At 55.9% G+C, this 17,971-nt stretch overlaps 1 protein-coding gene across 1 annotated transcript; it reads left to right on the forward strand.

Moving 5' to 3' along the window:
- Window positions 1–448: 448 nt before the first annotated feature.
- SART1 (spliceosome associated factor 1, recruiter of U4/U6.U5 tri-snRNP) lies at window positions 449–16,271 on the forward strand. The gene is made up of 20 exons (XM_027090798.1): window positions 449–809; window positions 2,637–2,694; window positions 3,068–3,123; window positions 3,661–3,787; window positions 3,904–4,009; window positions 4,260–4,337; window positions 4,452–4,551; window positions 4,643–4,785; window positions 4,874–5,080; window positions 5,824–5,948; window positions 6,028–6,161; window positions 6,295–6,428; window positions 12,665–12,838; window positions 13,018–13,128; window positions 13,448–13,535; window positions 14,044–14,134; window positions 14,225–14,360; window positions 14,812–14,901; window positions 15,003–15,124; window positions 15,227–16,271. The coding sequence occupies exons 1-20, from the start codon at window positions 497–499 to the stop codon at window positions 15,243–15,245; spliced, it is 2,412 nt and encodes an 803-aa protein (XP_026946599.1). The 5' UTR covers window positions 449–496; the 3' UTR covers window positions 15,246–16,271.
- Window positions 16,272–17,971: the final 1,700 nt, after the last annotated feature.

Raw genomic sequence — 17,971 nt, forward strand, 5'->3', positions numbered from 1 at the left:
ACACGCTCGTCGTTGAACACCTGATGGAGCCACGACCCCAGGGAGTTCACTAGGAGGACGCCTACTGGAGCGGTGGGCGCTGCCCACGGAAAAGTCCGTGAGACAGTGACTGTCCCGTGACCGAGGGTGTGCAAGCGGAGAGAAGCCTGAGAGGGGCTTTTCTGCGTCGGCGGTGCTGACTTAGATGGCCCCTAGGTCCTTAAAGTTCTGGGATGCCGTCTTACCCAGTCCCGGTCGCACAGCACCTTGAGGCGCGCATGCGCAATCGGGCGACTTGCTCAAAGACTGCACCACGGCCCGAGGCGGCCGCGACTGCGCAGTCGGGCTCCGATCCCGGCTTTCCCATGAACCTTTGGGGCCGGCTCCGAGGCAAGCGACGGAAGCAGCCGCTCTTGGTTTCCGGCATTACGACACCGGCTGTCTGGCGACCCGGAAGTGTTCCCATTTTGCGTTGTCGGGGCTCGGCGGTAGCCGGGCTCGGGGTGCACACACCACCATGGGATCGTCAAAGAAGCACCGTGGGGAGAAGGAGGCGGCCGGGACCACGGCAGCGGCCGGCACCGGGGGCGCCACCGAACAGCCGCCTCGGCACCGGGAACACAAAAAACACAAGCACCGGAGCAGCGGCGGCGGCAGCAGCGGCGGCGAACGACGGAAGCGAAGCCGAGAGCGTGGGAGCGAACGCGGGGGCGGGCGACGCGGGGCCGAAGCTGAGGCCCGCAGCGGCGCGCACGGGCGGGAGCGCAACCAGACAGAGCCCTCCGAGCGGCGGGTGAAGCGGGAGAAGCGGGAGGACGGCTACGAGGCCGGTGAGGGGCGGGGCCTGTGCAGGGGGCGGGGCGATGGGGGGGGTGTCTGGGGGTGGTGGGCTCTGGGTTTGGAGGCCGAGCACACCAGGCCGAGGCATCGCCACACTCTCTTCGTCAGTACCGTAACGGGTCTTCCTGTGGTTATTTGGAATTAAAGGTTGTTTTTCTCTGTTAAACTTCGTGAGGGTAGAAATTTTCTGTTTTCCTCAATTGGCATATCTCAGGCCCTCCCTAAGTGTGTTGAGTGAGTGAATGAAGTGGTGCCAGCACGTGCAGAGGCAAGAAGAAACCTGATATTGCGCAAGTTGTGTAGAGTTCACAGCAGAGACACGAGGCTGTGAGATAGGCCCTGTTAAGAAATTTGAACTTTGTCTTGAGAGTCGTAGGGAGCCACGAGTTTGAGCTGAGGAGTGCGCTGATTATATTCATATTTTGCAAAGATCATTGTGTTGAGAACTGGGTCAAGGGCAGTGAAGATTGGAGGCGAGGTGAAGGCTGATGGTGGCCTGCACCAAGGCAGCAGCAGTGGGATGGAGGGGAGATTGGAAAGGTGTTTCGGAGGACGATGTGACAGAGCTTAGCACTTGGAAGAGGACGGGAAGGAGAAGAAGGAATTGAGGATGCTCCTTGAATTTGGGCTTGAGCGATTAGGTGGGTGGGAGTGCTGTCGACTGAACTTGAGGAGTTTGGAAGAGACGCAGATTTTTGGAGGGAGACAACGAATTCGCTTTTGCAGAGTGTTGCATTTGATGTGCATGGAGCAACCCAGCTTTGGGGCCAGATAGAGCAATTTGGGAATCATGAGAGTTCAGGTGGCAAATGAAGTCCCTTGAGAGACTGAGGAGTGAGAAGCCAGGGTTGGGAGTAGAACCTGAGAGATGCCAATGTTTTAGTAGTAGGCAGAGCAGGAGACTAGAAAAAGGAGGTAGGCTATCCTCCAAAGCAGGAAAACCGTAGAATCTTGTGTCATGGGATCTGTGGGAGTGATCAACAATGTCACACACCGCAGGAGATCAGGCGAAAACCAGAGCTGAAAAGAATCCATGGGATTTCGAATTAAGGAGGCTGGTGACCTTGGAGAGAGCCTAGAAGGGTTGGGATGCAGGGTCCAGGTGGGATAAAAGGGAAAGAGGGAAAGAGGTAGGTTGTGAGGTGGGCCTGCCGGAAGGATGAGCACGTGGTGGCAGCTAGTTGGGGCAGCTCCGCCTGATGGGGTCTGGCTGTTGTCTCTGGTGTTCGGTGAAGTTATTTGCTGTTTGTGAGGTGGGTGGAGGAGGTCCGAAATGCCCCTTGATCTCTGGGACCCGGTATCATCGTGGAACAGGCACCGATGAGTGTGTTTCTTGATTGCACGAATTGCATAGAGGACACAGTTATGTTGCCAAGGTGGTTCCTGCCCTGTGAGGAGAAACAGACCCAGAAATGACTGACCGTACTATGCAGTGCAGGGGAGAGCAGTTCATGCTGATCAATAATCGAACAGGACTCCACGAAGGAAGTGGCATTTCATTGTTGCATTCGGATAGGATTTTGTTAATCAGGGTGAGGCCAGAGAGGGCAGTGCAGGTTGAAAATACAGAATGTACAAAAGTGAAGAGGCGGCAAAGTGAAGGATGTAGAGAGCTGGACCTTTTGGATCAAGAAAGGAAGGTGTGTGGAGAGGTGGCATTCTCAGAGCCTGGGACTCAGGTAGAAGGAGCTCCTGGGGAGGAGGAAGCAGGCCCAGGTGCTGGTGAGGGCCTCTCGTCTTTGGCCCTGCAGCTGGAGCCAAGGCTGTGGCTGCAGGCCCTGTGTTCAGCTCCTGAGCCTTGCTGCTTCTTGTTCCAGCTGCCAGCTCCAAAGCAAGCTCAGGTGATGCCTCGTCACTCAGCATCGAGGAGACCAAGTAAGTACCGTCTCTTTTATGTTTCTGTGTTTTCTTACAAGCAGTTTCAGGGGCAGCTGTTTCGGGTGGCTTTCGCACAGTAACACGTTCTGATTGAAGTTGGAAGTTGCCACGTAAATCATCTTAGCCAACCATTTGAGTTACAGAAGTGGGCAATTAAGAGCCAAGAGGAAGGATGGCATTTCACTGGTTAGAGGCAGACCAGGCCTTCCGCCTGATTGGGAGGCCAGTGCTCTTCCCAATGCTGGGTCAGGCCCTAGGTTTGGGACCCTTAGGACCACTCAGTCCCCTCATGTTTTCACCCCGTCTGTCCAGAAATGCATTCGGTGCTCTTTCTTTGACAGTTCCTAACACTTGTATCTCTTGCCTTCAGTAAACTCCGGGCAAAGTTGGGGCTGAAACCCTTGGAGGTCAATGCCGTCAAGAAGGGTGAGTGTGGGGCTGAGGGTGGGGGAAGGGAGGGCATTTGGGACCAAGGAGAGAGGCCATCTGAAGGGGTCTTTGAAGAAAGTGGGCACAGGTTCAGCACCATTCAGCGGTCCTGTGTGTGTGCCGGCAGTGGGCGCGGGGCCCTCCTTGCTGTTGTGTGGCGGATCTGGGACTCAGCTGCTGCTTGTAGTTTGAGCAGTTGGCGTTGCATCCTCAGTCTGGCTGTGAGGTAGCATTAGATGGGCTGAGAGATGTGCACAGTTCCTGCAAACGGATCTGGGCTGTGCAGGTGCTAGTTTTTTCATTTTGTTTTGTTTTTGAAGTATGATCAGAGGGACTCTGGAAGGCATGGAGGGTCCCATTGTGCCATGGGGAGACATGGGAGGGTGGGGTCGCGTGGGAGTAGGGAGGCACGGATTCTTCCCCCACTCCTGGCCCCTCTGGCCCCCTGAGCTGGACGGGGGCAGCGTGAGTGGCTCCCTCCTCTCCCCACCAGCCTTGGGCAGGCATAGCCTCACGCCTGGGCCTCCCTTCCAGAGGCGGGCACCAAGGAGGAGCCCGTGACCGCCGATGTCATCAATCCCATGGCCTTGCGACAGCGAGAAGAGCTACGAGAGAAGCTGGCGGCTGCCAAAGAAAAGCGCCTCCTGAACCAAAAGCTGGGGTGAGGGTCCCAGCCGGGCAGGCAGGGGGAGGGCCCGAGGAGGCGCCAAGCAGCTCTGGAGTTGGGGTGGGGGAGCAGGAGCTGGCTCCCGGAGCATCACTGTCTTCCCTCCTCAGGAAGATAAAGGCCCTGGGGGAGGATGACCCCTGGCTGGATGACACTGCAGCCTGGATCGAGAGGACCCGGCAGCTTCAGAAGGAGAAGGACTTGGCAGAGAGGAGGGTGAGGTGCTGGGAGCTGGGGTGTCGTTCAGTGCCTCTGGTGGCCTGACCGGCTGGTGAGGCAGAACATGGACCCTAGGGAGGTGAGGCTGGGCTCGGGGCTGTAGGAGTGGTCAGTAGTGCCTGCGCTGGGTTTTCAGCAGCGTGCCTCCAAGTCCTGTGCTCTTTGCACTCACATTTAGTAAGGCCCCGCACCTTCTGCTGATCCTGAACAGCCTGAGGTCAGACGTCACCCCCTCCCTGTCCCATAGGCCAAGCTGCTGGAGGAGATGGACCAAGAGTTTGGTGTCAGCACCCTGGTGGAGGAGGAGTTCGGGCAGAGGCGGCAGGTGAAGCTGCAGCAGCTGGGGGGTGGGGGCGGGGGGTGCTGTCCTTGGTGCTGGGATCCCAGGGCTTGGTGGGTCGGGCTCCTGACCCGGCTGGACCTTCTGCCTCCCTTCTAGGTCCTGTACAGTGCCCGGGACCTGCAGGGCCTCACTGTGGAGCATGCCATTGACGCCTTCCAAGAGGGGGAGACTGTCATCCTCACCCTCAAGGACAAAGGTGGGTTGAACTGGGGTGCTCTGGCTGGGGCCACAGGCACTGCTGAGTTGAGGGCAAGCGTGACCGGCCACTGCTTCCGCCCTGGCTCCAGGAGTGCTGCAGGAGGAGGAGGATGTGCTGGTGAACGTGAACCTGGTGGATAAGGAGCGGGCAGAGAAGAACGTGGAGCTGCGCAAGAAGAAGCCTGACTACCTGCCGTACGCAGAGGATGAGAGTGTGGATGACTTGGCACAGGCAGGCCGGCAGTGTGGGCTCTGGGCGGAGACGGTGGTGGCTTTTCAGGAGCTGGGTTGGGTCCTAACCTGTACTTCTTGTCTTGCAGCAAAAACCCCGCTCTGTCCTGTCCAAGTACGATGAGGAGCTCGAGGGCGAGCGGCTGCAGTCCTTCCGTCTGGAGCAGGGCGGCGTGGCCGATGGCCTCCGGGAACGGGAGCTGGAAGAGATCCGGGCCAAGCTGCGGCTGCAGGCTCAGTCCTTGAGCGCAGCCGGGCCCCGGCTCGCCTCCGAGTACCTCACGCCCGAGGAGATGGTGAGCCCTGAAGCCTCCACCCGCACTTGTGACTAGGGTGGTGACCCTCCCTCCCCTCGGAGGTCACAGGCTGCCAGAATGAGCTAAGGAGGGGGATCAGGTGATCATGTGGTGCTTGGTCCCTGGGGATGCGCAGTCACTGGCAGCCCCGAGGAGGAGCTGTGGGCAGGCAGTTGGTGTAGACAGAACAAGGACCGTGAGCCAGGTGGCCCTGAACTGGTGTTCAGACCCTGCCGCTTAGCCAGCCTGTGCCTGGGGTGAGTGACGTAAGTACCAGGCGCCCCATCTGAAATAGGGATGGCGGGAGCCAGCTCTTGGGGGATGATACAAGGATGGGTGGTGATCTGGTAAGTGGTCATTCTACAGCTGCGCGTGGCTGTCGCCTTTGGGATGGCTGTGTGAATTCGCAGGTAGACTACTGGCTCAGTAGGTTGCTTGGCTCTGTGGTTATGAGCAAGACTCTGCAGCCAGACTCCTGGGATTCACAATCCCGGCTCTCCTGCTTAGGAGCTAGCTGACTTTGGACGAGATACATAATCTCTCTGTGCCTCGGTTTTCCTCATCTCACAGGCGGGAGAATAATCGCCCACACCTCATGTCTTGCCCACGTACGTGAACTACGTAGGACCACAGCCAGCGCAGAGTAACGCTAAGGCAGCATTCGCTCTCGTGGGCTTGTGCTGCCTGCCTTCCCCCCACCACCACCCTGGCCTTCACGTTTCTCTTTTCTCTCTCCCCTTCAGGTGACCTTTAAAAAGACCAAGCGGCGAGTGAAGAAGATCCGCAAGAAGGAGAAGGAGGTGGTAATACAGGCTGATGACCTGCTGCCCCTTGGGGACCAGACTCAAGATGAGGACTTCGGTTCCAGGTGGGTGTGGGGCCAGGGGTCGGTGTTGGCGCTCAGCCAGCCCCGGGGCCAGGGCTCACGCAGAGGCCTCTCCACACAGATTGCGGGGCCGCGGTCGGCGCCGAGTGCCTCAGGCAGATGAGGAGGCCCAGGAGGAGGGGGAGAAGGAGCCTGTGTCTCAGCCCCTGCAGTCAGATGACCCCCGCGTGGAGAACATGGACATCAGCGACGAGGGTAAGGGCGCAGCCAGCCCGTTTCGGGGGGTGGGAGGGCAGAGGGGGAGTTGGGGGCAGGGGTGGAAAAGCAGGGACAGGAGCCCAGGGCCCCTGGAAGTGATCTGAGCCGGCGTCTCCCGTGTTTCCACCAGAGGAGGGCAGAGCACCGTGGTCTGGGTCACCTGAGGTGCTGGAGGAGGATGAGGCAGAGCTGGAGCTGCAGAAGCAGCTGGAGAAGGGGCGCCGCCTGCGGCAGCTACAACAGCTGCGGGACAGCGGTGAGAAGGTAGGGGGGCTCCTGAGGCGTGGGTGGGCGCTGGGCCCTTCGGTGACAGGTGTGTCTGTAGTGGCCTGTCCTGAGGAGCACGTGCTCCCGCGCCATCGTAGGCAGCACCCGCATTTCAATTTACAACTTCTCTTTTGTTTCATATGGTGTTACTGGTAGATATTGGTAGATTTCTAGGTTTCTGCAGCGTTTCCACTAGGGGATGCTTTAGTGGTTGGATCTTTCCCTCCTTTCTTTCCTTCTGGAGTGTGTATTGCATGCCTTACTGTGTGTGAGGCATTGTCCCAGGGCTGGGGAGTCATTGGAGAACAGGACAGCCAAAGGCCTATGCCTTTCATGGAGGCAGAATTGGCGGTGAGCTTGTGAACACGAGCAAATGGTAATTTCTGATAGTGACTAGAGCTGAGCAGACCAGACAGGAGTCACCGGAGGGTTGGTCTCTTGGTTCGGGTGTTCAGGAAAGACCTTTCAAGGGGAGATATTTGAATTGAGACTGAAATGACACAAAGGAGCCGATCTTGCGCAGATTCAGTGTGGAGGTCGCGTAGACAGACGTTCAGGCCCTGGGGACAGCAGATGTCCTTTGGATAGACAACTTTAGAATGTTGGAGGACCAGGTAGGCTGGAGCAGAGTGAAGGGCTGGTGGTGTGAGCTGAGGTGGAGAGGTCAGCGGGGCCTTGAGGCCGTGGTCATCGCTGACCCTCACGGGGCACTGGCACGTGCCGGGCACTGCTTAAGTGCTTTATGTGCTGCTTCATTTAATTCTCACAGCAACACCCTATGAGGAAGGTTCTGTTTTCTCCATTTTACAGTTGAGGAAAACTGAGGCACAGAGGCGTTAGGCAAGTTGCCCAAGGTTACGTGACTGGTAAGTGGCCGAGCTGGAATTTGCACAGCTTGACTCCAGAGCCCACACTTGTAACCCTGCACCTCCCACCGAGGGAGAAAGTGGGGCTGGAGACAGAGGCTGCAGCAGCGAACCTGGGGTGCCTACTGTGTGGGGTAGCGTAGGAGGGGAGCCACAAGAGTGAGGCCTCCCTGAAGCCGAGGAGGGGTTTCGAGGAGAGGGAGGGTGGCGTCATCTAACACTGCTGAGGGGCAGGTCAGATTTGGCACCAGTGGAGACAGTGCCCTGGCAGAGACAGTAGCTTCTGGAGGATTGAGGAGAGATGGGACTCAAGGAGGTGAGGGCAGCAGCTGGGGATGATTCCTCAGCGCAGGAGCGTGAGGGCTTTTTGTTAAAGGGCCAGAGAGTAAACGTCTGAGGCTTAGATCTTGGCAGCAGCTGCTCAGCTGCTCAGCTGCTCTGCCAGTGTAGCCAGTGGGCATGGCTGCATGCCAATACAGCTTGCTTTACGAGGACAGGCAGTGGGCCCCAGTTTGCCCAACCCCACTCTAATAGAGGATGGGAAAATGGGGCAATAGCTGAAGGGGGCGCGAGTTGAGGGAAGTTTTTCTCTTTCATAGTTAATGCGGAGTAGCGTTAATATTTAAAAATTATGTGCGAGTGTCCCAGAGTCTACGGCTGAAAGGATTGTAAAGGTTACGTGGCCCGGTGGGATTAATCACTATTGGGTTTTCTACTGGCTGGGCCATTTACTGAGATGGGGGAGACTAGGGGAGGAACAGGTGTGGGGAAGAAAAGCAAGTGTTTCCTTTTGGTTTAGTTAACTTTGAGGTGCCTCCTTATTGGAGGTGATTGTATTGAATAGGCAGTTGGATATATGACTTTGAACTTCAGGGGAGAGGCTGAGATGAGAGATACAAGCATGGAAGTCTGTGTAGCTGGGATTTAAAACCAGAGGACTGGATGGAATCACCAGGAGAGTGAGTATAAATAAGGAAGAGAACGTAGGGCTCCAAGCGAGGAGGGTAAAGAGGAGAGGGTGCCGTCCTGGAAGCCATGTGAAGAAAGGTCTGGAGTGGAAGCATGTGAGCAGCTGTGGCGCATGCTCCGGAGAGTTTGGGTATCAGGAGGATGGGAACTGACCTTGGGATCGGGCAGCACGGAGGCCACTGATGCTCCCATCAGGTCAGCTCTGTGGGGTGGTGGGAAATGGGGACTAGATCATGCAGGCTTTAACAAGGTTGCTGGACACAAGATTAATAGATGAACGTTGATTGTGTTTCTGTACACCAGCAATAGGTAGAAAATGTAATTTTAAAAAGGACACCATTTATGAAAGCGATATAGATGGTGAAGTAATGTGGATAAGCAAGAGAAGGCAATGTGGGAAAGGAGTAATCAGCATAGCAACAAAATAAAAAGGAATGAATGATTCGTAAGATCTATATGGGGAAAATTGTAGTCCATTTTCGAAAAGCATTAAACAAGACGTGTTGTTTTAGTTACCAAGGGCTACCATAACAGAATACTACAGGCCGGGTGGCTTAAACAACAGCAATTTATTCTAACACTTCTGGAGGCTGGAAGTCCAAGATCAAGGTGTTGGCAGGTTTGCTTTCTCTTCAGGCCTCTCTCCTTGCCTTGAGATGGCCATCTTCTCACTGTGTCCTCACATGGCCTTTGTGTGTTACTCCCTGACATCTTTCCTTCTTGTAAGGACACTAGCCCATTGGATTAGGGCCTACCCTTATGACCTCATTTGACCTTTTTTATCTTCTTAAAGGCCTTGTCTCCAAACACAGCCACACTGGAGATGAGGGCTTCAACATACAAATTTTGGGGGGGACACATTTCAGTCCATAACAACCATGTTAATGGATACCACTAACATTGTAAAGATGTCTATCTCCTCCAATTAACCTATAGATTAAATGCTGTTCCAACAGAAATCCCAATAGAGATTTTTGTGGAAGCTGGCAAGTTGATTCTAAAATTTACACAGAAGATCAAAGGGACCAAAATAGCCAAGACGCTTTGGAATAATAACGTGGTGGGATTTGCTGTAACAGATATCAAGTCTTTTTAGAAAGTTGAAATTGAAACAGCAGGATATTGGCATAAGTGTGGACTAATAGGGCTGAGATTGAATACAGGGACCCAGAAACAGACTACTGAGCCAGGACACGTGATGTCCCAGTGTGAAAGGTGCTCAGCTCAATAAGTGGTGGTGGGACAGTCAGTTACCTATTTGGAAAAATGTGAAATTGGTTTGTACTTCACACCTTATGCAAATGCACTTAGATTAAGAACTTAAAAGTAAAAACTTAATATTTGAGGCCAAGGTAAAAAAATTACGTTCATGACTTCGTGGTAGAGATTCTTTTTTTTATTGTGTTAAAATACACATAATATTTACCATCTTACCCATTTTTAGGTGTATGGTCTGTGGTATTAAGTATATTCACCTTGTGTGCAGCCGTCACCGCCATCCATCCCCATAACTCTCTTCACCTTGTGAAGCTGAAACTCTGTCCCCATTAAACCCTAACTCCCCATTCTCCCTTCCCCCCAGCTTCTGGCAATCACCATTCCACTGTCTGTCTCTATGACCTTGACTCCTCTAGGGACCTCCTATAAGTAGAATCATAGAGTATTTGTTTTTATGTGATTGGATTATTTCAAGAGAAAGATTTCTTACAATATAGATATAAAGCATAACCCATGAAGAAGAAAACAGACATTTTACTTAGAAATAAAAATTTTTAATTTTTTTAAAAAATTTACTTATTTTTGGCTGCATTGGGTCTTTGTTGGTGCACGTGGGCTTTTTCTAGTTGTGGCGAGCAGTGGCTACTCTTGGTTGTGGTGCGTGGGCTTCTCATTGCAGTGGCTACTCTTGTTGCGGAGCACGGGCTCTAGGTGCACGGGCTTCAGTAGTTGTGGCACGTGGGCTCAGTAGTTGTGGCTCTTGGGCTCTAGAGTGCAGGCTCAGTAGTTGTGGCACATGGGCTTAGTTGCTCCGTGGCATGTGGGATCTTCCCGGATCAGGGCTCGAACCCAAGTTCCCTGCATTGGCAGGTGGATTCTTAACCACTGTGCCACCAGGGAGGCCCCTTAATTTTAATTTTAAAATTTTGTTTTATTTAAAATACATTATGAAGGAGAATTCCCTGGCGTCCAGTTGTTAAGACTCCGCGCTTCCACTGCAGGGGGCATGGGTTCCATCCCTGGTCGGGGAACTAAAATCCCACATGCCTCGATACGTGGCCAGGAAAGAAGAAAAACGACATCATAAAGAATGTAAAAAGACAGGCCAGAGGGAGAAGATATTTGTCCATATGCAGAATGGCATTCAGAGAATTAGAAGGATAAATGACCACTAGAATCCCCCGCGAGGCCCAACCTCAGTAGTGATCAAGGAAAGGTGAGCTGAAACAATGACAGACTGTGTCACATGTGCATCATTTGGCAAAAATGTCAGTCTGACAACATCAAATGTCAGTGAGGATGTGGAGCAGCCAGAATTCTTAGCCACACTTTTCATGGACGTGTAAACGAGTCTGATCAGTGGGAAGACAATGACGAACCTTGCAGAATGAAAGTGAGTGTGTTCCGTGCAGCTCACCGGTCCGCACTCTCACGTGTGCCCTAGAGAAATGCTTGCATCAGATTGCTTCAGCTGCGTTACTCGTGGTAACAGAAGAAAAACATCCTTAGTGCACTAGATAACTAAATTGAGGTATGATCGTGTCACGGAATATGATTCTGTAGTTAAAAGCTAATGAACTATATATAGCCGCTCGTGTCAAGATTAACCTTAAAATACATATATACTTATGTATATATATAAACAAGTCATAGTAGAATCATACAGTACGATTCAGATTGCATAATGTTTGAAAAATGCACAACAAAATAACAGACTGTTCGTGGATAGGTCTTTATGTGGTAAACTATAAAGGAAAGCCAGTGAATCATGGCCACAGATATGTGGGGAAGAGACACTTGAGGTTAATAATGTTTCTCAGCCAGGTGATGGGGACATGGGTTTTTGTTTGGTGGTTGTTATTTTTAAAAATATGAATGTATTATAAATAACCCTTTTTTGTGTAGGATGACATTCATTTAAAAATGTAACATAATAAAATGAAAAGGGTTGCAAAAGTGGACATGGAGACTAGAAACTTCTCGGAGGAGTTTGCTGTCAGGGGGCAGAGCAGGAGGGCTGTGGTATTGAAAGGAGATTTGTTTTTTTTTTTAATTTATTTTTGGCTGTGTTGGGTTTTTGTTGCGCGCGGTCTTTCTCTGGTTGTGGCGAGCGGGGGCTATTGTTCGTTGTGGAGCACAGGCTTCTCACTGCGGGGGCTTCTCTTGTTGTGGAGCATGGGCTCTAGGTGCACAGGCTCAGTAGTTGTGGCTCGTGGGCTCTAGGGCGCAGGCTCAGTAGTTGTGGTGCACGGGCTTAAGTTGCCCCGCGGCATGTGGGATCTTCCCAGACCAGGGTTCGAACCCGTGTCCCCTGCAGTGGAAGCACGGATTCTTAATCACCGTGCCACCAGGGAAGTCCAAGGAGGAGTTTTTAAAAGAGGGGAGAGCGACTTCCCTGGCGGTCCAGTGGTTAAGACTCTGTGCTTCCACTGCGGGGGGCGTGGGTTCGATCCCTGGTCGGGAAACTAAGATCCCACATGCCGCGCAGCCAAAAATAAAAGAGGGGAGATCCTAGGTCATCCCTGTGTGCTTGTGGGAATGACACAATAGAGGGGACAGTGAGTGTAGTCAGGAGGGGGGTAGTGTCAGGAGCAGAGTTCTGAGGGCCCTTGGAGCCGTGCCAGGTAAGGTGGCCTGAGGTGGGAGCAGGGCCGGGCGTCTGCTGTGATGGGAGGGCAGGCAGGGTGGGTAGCTGGTGGATTCAGTGCCAGAAGCAGGTGGAAGGTCAACAGAGCATCTAGCCTGCAGCCTCAGGGACAGGGCTCCAGGGGGAGGGATGTTTACGCCGAGTCCTAAAACTGGAGTTTCTCAGGTGAAGAGTGGGTGGCAGAGGAGTGGCGGGAGAGGCCCTGGAGGAAGGCGTGCGTGTGAGGCTGCAGGAGTGAGCTGAGGGGCTCTGGAGAAGGGTCGGCCCAGGCCCGGTCATGAAGGGCCGTGTGGGATTTTGGATATTAATTCAAAGGGCAGTGGGGAGCCATTGACGACTTTGGAGGAGGGAAGCGAGCCAGTGAGATCGGTGCAGAGCGCAGAGCAGATCGGGGGTCAGGGAGAAGTAGAGACCGGTCTGGTCTGCCGTGAGCAGTGGAAATGGCTTGTCATACTGCCACCACGGAGGGTCTTGGGTTCCTGGGTCCCACCCCAGAAACTTGCGGGTTTGCCCACAGCCACTCCCTCCCTCAGGTGGTGGAGATCGTCAGGAGGCTGGAGTGTCGCCAGCGGGGCTGGGAGGAGGAGGAGGATCCGGAGCGGAAGGGGGCCATCGTGTTCAACGCCACATCCGAGTTCTGCCGCACGCTGGGGGAGATCCCCACCTACGGGCTGGCCGGCAACCGGGAGGAGCAGGAAGAGCTCATGGTGGGTCCTCGGCAGCCCAGCGCCCACACGCTCCCCTGGCCTGCTCTGCTCCGGGGGCAGGGGCGCAGCGTGGGCGGCAGTGTCGGCCCTGCCGGTCCTCAGTGCTGAGCCCCAGTGCTCAGGTGGGACGGGCCGGCTGAGGGCTGGGCCGCCTGGGCTGAGCCTGATCTGTCCTCTAGGACTTTGAACGGGATGAGGAGCGATCGGCCAACGGCGGCTCCGAATCTGATGGGGAGGAGAACATTGGCTGGAGCACAGTCAACCTGGATGAGGAGAAGCAGCAGCAAGATGTGAGAACAGGGAGGAACGGGGCTGGGGCCGGGAGGACACGAGAGTGGAGACCCCGCTGCCTTGGGGTCAGGAGCTGGGCTGGAGGCCCAGCTCTGTGCCTTCCTAGCCGTGGGGCCTCCATGTCTCAGAGCCTTGGTCTCCTCATGCGTAAATGGAGTGTATAAACCTCACGGGGTTATTGTGGATTAAATGAGACGTCTTGTCATGCAGGGCCTGGTGCATAGAGAGGTCCACAGTCCAGTGGGGGGTGACTGTTGGGTTGGAGGGTCAGAAGAGCCCGTGTGGCTTACAACCCCCATCATTCTGTGCCACCCCCAGTTCTCTGCTTCCTCCACCACCATCCTGGACGAGGAGCCCATCGTGAATAGAGGGCTGGCAGCCGCCCTGCTCCTGTGTCAGAACAAAGGTAAGGGGCTCGGGGCAGCCTTGCTGGGGCCTGGGTGCTGTGGCGGGAAGGGCAGGCGAGGCAGGTGCTGGCGCGGCTTCCCCTGGTCCCTTCTGCTGCCTCTTCCTCGTTTCTGATGCCATGAGCCACTCCTTCCCCTGCACCCTGGTTCCAGGGCAGTCTTAGTAGCAGCTGGCCTTCTGTGCTGCATCACCCCATTTTCAATGCCCGTGCTCACGTATTCCCCTGCAAAGCATCCTTTGAGGCTTGGTGTCTCCTCTGGGGAGGAGTGTGGGGAGCTGAAACAGTCCAGGCTGTGGCACAGAGGCCTTGGCATTAGGATCCCAGTCCTGCCTTTTACTTGGCCAATGGCCCCTGACAAGGACTTGACTCTTGTCTCCGTTTCCTCCATCTGCACAATGGGCCTGATGTCTGTCCACTCCCACAGCACAGCTCTGAGGGTCTCCCAGTGGCCCCGTGCTGTTGGCGGGTGCTGGGAAGCCTGGAGTCTCATAACCCCTGTCCTCAGGGCTGCTGGAAACAACGGTGCAGAAGGTGGCCCGGGTGAAGGCGCCCAACAAGTCCCTGCCGTCAGCCGTGTACTGCATTGAGGACAAGATGTGAGTGGGGCACCAGCCGGGGCCGCACTGCCTGGAGCCTGGGCCGGGGGGGGCAGCAGCTCACACTGAATCCCTATCCGTCTCGGGCAGGGCCATCGATGACAAGTACAGCCGGCGGGAGGAGTACCGAGGCTTCACCCAGGACTTCAAGGAGAAGGATGGCTACAAGCCTGACGTCAAGATAGAGTACGTGGACGAGACGGGCCGGAAACTCACTCCCAAGGAGGTGAGCGGGGCCTCTGAGGCGGGGCCGCGAGGCAGAGCCGCACCCCAGGGTCTGGGCTGGGGGCTGGTGGTGTCTGTGTCTCTGGCAGGCCCGGTGGTCCCCCTCGCAGGCCTGGCGGGAGGGTGCCTTTGCTGGCCTGACCCTTCACTCTCACGGCCGGGGCCCTCGCGGGGCAGCCGACTCTCCCATCTTTTCTTTGTCTTCCACCCGCCAGCACTCTTCCCCACATGCTCCCTGGGTGTGCTGCCCCCTCGCTCCAGCCCCAGCCCCGGTGCCCCGACGAAGTCCATCCCCCCGACTCTGCTGGGGGCCCCAGAGGGTGCTGGGGCCGCTGGCCTTCTCCCATCCCCTCCCAGCCACCCCACCCCACCCTGGGCCTAGCGCTGCCCCTCCCCTATCCTGTGCGGCTTGGGCGGCTCCAACACGGTCCTGCCCCCCTCCCCCATCGCAGGCTTTCCGGCAGCTGTCCCACCGCTTCCATGGGAAGGGCTCGGGCAAGATGAAGACGGAGCGACGGATGAAGAAGCTGGACGAGGAGGCGGTGGGTGCCCGAGGGGTCGCGGGGGGGCCTCGGGACGCATGGCGGGCAGCTGAGGTGCCGAGGCCCGCTCCCACCCGTGTTGACCAACCCTGCCCCCGCAGCTCCTGAAGAAGATGAGCTCCAGCGACACGCCCCTGGGCACCGTGGCTTTGCTCCAGGAGAAGCAGAAGGCCCAGAAGACACCGTACATCGTGCTCAGCGGCAGTGGCAAGAGCATGAACGCGTGAGTGGGGAGGCAGGGTGGGCACAGGGCCTCGCGGTGCACGTATGGGGTCGGGGAGGCGCACAGCCGCTCTGCAGCCTCACGCCCTTCTTCTCTCCGCAGGAACACCATTACCAAGTGAAGCCGACCTCCCTTCTGATCCCCTCCCGACTTTAATATTAAATAAAGTTCCCTCCTTATTTTTTCCCCCCCTGGTCATGGTGCAGATTCCAGGGTTAGACCCGGGAGGAGGGCAGGTGGAGGAGCATCAGTGACACTGCCCTCAGGCTCCATCACCACCTTTGTGACCTCAGGCAAGTCACTGAACCTCTCTGGGCTTTAATTCTGCCATTTGTACCATCAAGACACCTCTGCTTCACAGGATGTCTTGTGACAATTAAATGAACTCATTCGTTCATTCACCTGCAGTGCGAAGGTGAGCAAGACCCCTCAGAGGTGGCTTAGAGTGATGGCCTCTGCCAGGTGAGACCTGGTCATAGGCGACACAAATAACTGAACGGAGATGCAGGGCGAAAGCTAGCCTGGATCCTCTAAGGCGGTTCTCCAGCCCACCCTGGGCCCCAGCCAGCTAAAGAGAAGCCAGCTGGTTCATTTTCTCGCCCCCTCCCCTGGCCTCCCCGGTGTGGTTGCATGGGTCCTGGCCGTCTGTTGAAGGCCGTGCCTTATCCTCTGCAGGGCTAGCTTTTGGGTAAGAAGTGGAAGGTGTTTCAGAGGCTCAGTCACCCTGGTCTCTCCCAGCCTCCAGAGCCACAAGTGGCACTGCCCTCCCCGGCCAGGACAGGAGGGGCAGGGACTGGGGGCAGCGCAGGGCGAAGGTGCTACCCGAGGCTGTTCCGTGATCCTGTACCGCCTTGATGTGTGTGGAGCGAGAGGCTGAGAGCTCCTCGGAGCACCTCCTGGGAGCTGTGTCCAGTTAAGCAGGGAAGAACTCTGTGAGGGGCGAGCAAGAGCCTGAATCAAGGGAATGGTGACAGCTGGCTCCCATGGGAGTCCGACCAAACCAGCGCCCACCCTGACGTACACCCGGATGCATTCCGGACGCTTCACGGATTTTTTTTTTTTTAATTAAACGAAGAAAAGAGTGGATAACTTTAGGGTGAGAGAAATGTAAGCAAGGGACAAAAATACAGTTGCTTAGCACATTGCCTTTGATGACAGTTTTTGCGTGGCAGACCCAGCAAGCACCAGCCCCTCGTGCTTTCTTGCGCTCATCTCCTCGTTTTGAGGTCTGATTCTGATTTAATTTTCATCTGGGCTGCTTCCTCATGGAGGGTCCCCGTAGGATGCCTAGCCCAGATCTGGGATTTGGGGATTCTCAGTCCATTTCTCCTGGAAGCCTCTGAGGCACGTCCGGTGTTATGGATGGGCAGTCCAGTGGCCCTGGTGGCATAGCACCAGCTCTGACCGAGCTCTTGTCAAAGTTCACGCCGTACGCTGTGCAGCCTGTTAGGAGGCTGTCACCACCATCAGAGCCAGAAATGACCAAGGCCTAAAGCAACGGTGGACCAGGGTCAAATTGACCAGGTTTGGCCCAGGATGCCTCCCAACGCTGACCCTGTGACTGAGGAGACAGTAAATAGTGCACCAGGGGCTAGGAGGGGCTTCCAGGGACTCGCAGGGGCCTCTCCAGGAAGCCTCCCTGCTTGGCCGTCTGCTTCCTCTGAGACATCCTGTGGCCTCTGGTCCCCAGGCCCCGTGCTTGCCCTTCCTTGCCCGAATGCATGCTAGCTAGTCCCCTCCCCAGGCTGTGCTTGCCCCTGCCGGGGGCTGGGAAGCAGCAAGGCGTCAGTTCAGCTCCCTGGAGGTGGGAGGGGCTGGGGGCCACCAAATCTTTTGAGGCCTGAGCCCCCAGCGCAGGAAGAACCATGGGAGAAGGTGGGGCCCTGCCAGCAACACTTTCCCCCTCAGGAACTGCAGGCAGTGATGCCTCCGCACAGGCTGGTGTGAGGGTCACTGAGGTCTTAGCCAGGGCCTGGGGGCAAGCTGGCTGGGGCAGTAACTCATCTGGACTGCTTTTCTATTCACAAGCTGTCTGACCTCGGGCGAATTACCACTGAGTCCGTGTTTCATCTCAGACTTCCAGGGCTGGTGTAAAGCAGAGTTAAGAACGTTCATCCTTTCATTACTTCAGCAAATGTTTACTGAGCATCAGGGCTGCTGGGCCTGAGGGTAAGGAGCAGGGCCAGACTGGCTGCCTGGGCCCGTGAGGATCTGATGGGTGAGCAGCCGTCGAGCAAGGACACCACCAGACATGAAGGGGATGGGGGGAGTCCATGCCCTTCCACGTGACACAAGGCCTTCAAAGGGGCTCAGAGAGCCCAGCTTTAATTTACAGAAGCCCATACATCTGCCTCTCTGCCACCGGCCCACGTGGCACCCTCACCAAGGTATAAAGGCCTGCCCAGGACCCCTTCGTCACTCCCAGCCGCTTCATTCCCTGGCCAGCCCCCAAGAAGGCCCTTTCTTCTGGTCCTGGTGATGGGAACCTCGGCCCAAAAGCCGATTATCCGAAGTGGGTGTGGCCTGCAAGTGAAATGGGCAGGATGGGTCCCCTCCTCACTCAGGTGGTCCTTCTCCTTCTGAGCTGTGCCCACACCCTGCCCAGGTCCACTGAACCCCTTCAAGCCCCAGCAGCCATACCCAGGCTGTGGCTCCTGTCAGCTCATGGTCCAGTTCTGTCGTTTCCCCACAGCACTGGGAAGCAGCAGGGTGTCCCCTGCCTTCTCCCCTCCCCCTCCCCAGGGCTGCCTGATGAAGCCTCCCCAGTTCTTACCCTGGAGGCCCAGGTAGGGCCCTGCCAGTTCAGGCACCCTTCCGAGATTTGTTCTCTGACCCCCTGGGATTCTG

Source organism: Aethalodelphis obliquidens, unplaced genomic scaffold (genome assembly GCF_003676395.1).
Source record: "Aethalodelphis obliquidens isolate GAN/ISIS:26980383/991018 unplaced genomic scaffold, ASM367639v1 scaffold69, whole genome shotgun sequence".
NCBI lineage: Eukaryota > Metazoa > Chordata > Mammalia > Artiodactyla > Delphinidae > Aethalodelphis > Aethalodelphis obliquidens.

Coding starts and splice junctions, on each gene's coding strand:
- SART1 (XM_027090798.1), top strand. CDS start 497: ATGGGATCGTCAAAGAAGCACCGTGGGGAGAAGGAGGCGGCCGGGACC. Junction 5,949..6,027: donor GATGAGGACTTCGGTTCCAG/GTGGGTGTGGGG, acceptor CTCTCCACACAG/ATTGCGGGGCCGCGGTCGGC. Junction 13,129..13,447: donor AGGAGAAGCAGCAGCAAGAT/GTGAGAACAGGG, acceptor TGCCACCCCCAG/TTCTCTGCTTCCTCCACCAC.